The sequence below is a fragment of the Nicotiana tabacum genome, chromosome 7 (assembly GCF_000715075.1).
Source record: "Nicotiana tabacum cultivar K326 chromosome 7, ASM71507v2, whole genome shotgun sequence".
Taxonomy (NCBI): Eukaryota; Viridiplantae; Streptophyta; class Magnoliopsida; order Solanales; family Solanaceae; genus Nicotiana; species Nicotiana tabacum.
Genome location: NC_134086.1, coordinates 111,859,613 through 111,861,552, shown reverse-complemented (window position 1 = coordinate 111,861,552; position 1,940 = coordinate 111,859,613). Strand labels below are relative to the sequence as shown.

The 1,940-nt window shown below is 39.9% G+C and overlaps 1 protein-coding gene across 1 annotated transcript; it reads right to left on the bottom strand.

The window, feature by feature from the left end:
* Positions 1 to 252: 252 nt before the first annotated feature.
* LOC142162230 (secreted RxLR effector protein 161-like) lies at positions 253 to 678 on the bottom strand. The gene has a single exon (XM_075218556.1). The coding sequence runs from the start codon at positions 676 to 678 to the stop codon at positions 253 to 255; it is 426 nt and encodes a 141-aa protein (XP_075074657.1).
* Between the last annotated feature and the right edge of the window lie 1,262 nt (positions 679 to 1,940).

Below are 1,940 nucleotides of genomic sequence, written 5' to 3'. Positions count from 1 at the left end.
ACCCAGTGCCAGGCGATTTCTTTCAAAATGTTCTCTGCTCAAGGATTTGGTGAATATGTCTGCGATATGATCTTCTGTGATGCAGAATTTCATATAGATGAGTCCTTTCTCAACATTGTCTATGATGAAATGGTGACGCACATCAATGTGCTTGGTTCTCTTATGTTGGACTAGATTCTTTGCCATGTTGAGTGCACTGGTATTGTCATATAGTAAGGGCTCGCACTCAGAGAACACACCAAAATCTTCTAGCTATTGCGTAATCCATAAAAGTTGAGCACAACAAGATGCTGCAACCACATATTCAACTTCTACAGTAGAGAGGGGCACTGAGTTTTGTTTTCTTGTACCCCATAAAATCAGACATGAACCTAGAAAATGTGCCACGTTGGAAGTGGTTTTCCTGTCCACCAGATAGCCGACATAGTCAGCATCTGCGTACCTAACTAGATAAAAATTCTCTCCTGATGGATAGTAGAAAACCAGGTCATGTGTTCCTTTGAGATATCTCAATATTCTCTTAGCAGCTTTCAGATGAGATTCATTTGGATTGGATTGAAACCTGGCACAAGGACCCACACTGAAAACAATATCTAGTCTGCTTGCTGTGAGGTACAGAAGTGACCCTATGATACCTCTATACATGGTCTGATTTACAGAGGAACCAGGTTCATCCATGTCTAGACGAGTGGTTGTGGCGATAGGAGTGTCAATGATTTTTTATGTTTCCATGTCAAATCTCTTCAGCAGCTCTTTGATGTACTTCCGCTGACTTATTATTGTCCCCTTTTGAGATTTCTTCACTTGTATACCCAAGAAGAAATTCAGTTTTCCCATCATGCTTATTTCAAACTCACTTTCCATGAATTTTGCAAATTCTTCACATAGGGAGTCAACTGTTGCTCCAAAAATAATATCATCAACATAGACTTGCACAATGAGCAGGTTCCTTCCTCGTTTCTTCAAAAAAAGAGTGTTGTCGATTTTCCCTCTTGTAAAGCCATTTTCTAGAATGAATTTTGACAACCTTTCATACCAAGCATGGGGAGCCTGCTCTAGCCCTTACAAAGCCTTGTCGAGTTTAAAAACGTGCTCAGGATGCTCAAGATGCTCATGATTCTTTAATCTAGGAAGCTGCTTGACGAATACTTATTCTTTTAGAAAGCCATTCAGAAATACACTTTTGACATCTATTTGTAACAATGTGAATTCCATATGTGATGCAAAGGCAATAAGATTTATGATAGCTTCTATTCGAGATACTGGAGAAAACGTATCATCATAGTCAATCCCTACTTCCTGATTGTAGCCTTGAACAACAAGTCTTGCCTTGTTTCTTATTGTGTTTCCATACTCATCAAGTTTGTTCCTGAATACCCATCTAGTTCCTATAACTGTTCAATCTGTAGGTCGAGGAACAAGGTGCCATACCTTGTTCTTCACAAATTGATGGAGATCCTCTTGCATGGTAGTAATCAAGTCTGCATCTTCCAATACTTCTTTGATGTTTTTGGGCTCTATTTGTGAAAGAAAGGCTGAGAAGGCAAGTGAGCTTCTTGTCTTTAATCTGGTTTGAATGCAAGAATCAAAAGGAGTGATTCTGTTATCAAGGGGGTGTGAACTCTTGTGCTTCCAGTTAGACACCTGAACCTCGTTGTGAGAAGGTCCAAGTACTTTTGACAGTGAACCTTGATTGCTTATCATCTCAGCATGTGGGGTCCTTTGAACAGCATCGACAACTCTATTTTCAGCTTCAGTTGTTGTGATCGAGGGGCCAGGTTCCTCTCCACCAGTTGGAGATATGGTTGCAACATTCTCAATTGATTCTTTGACATGATTCATTATTTCAGCCTTCCCATTTTCCATGTCAATAACTTCACCAGGGACAGCTAATTGCTCTCTATCTTGATCACTTTTGTCATTAGACTCCTTTCCACATA

Bases quoted from the DNA above. Each gene is read 5' to 3' on its own strand.
- LOC142162230 (XM_075218556.1), bottom strand. From the start codon at position 678: ATGGATGAACCTGGTTCCTCTGTAAATCAGACCATGTATAGAGGTATC.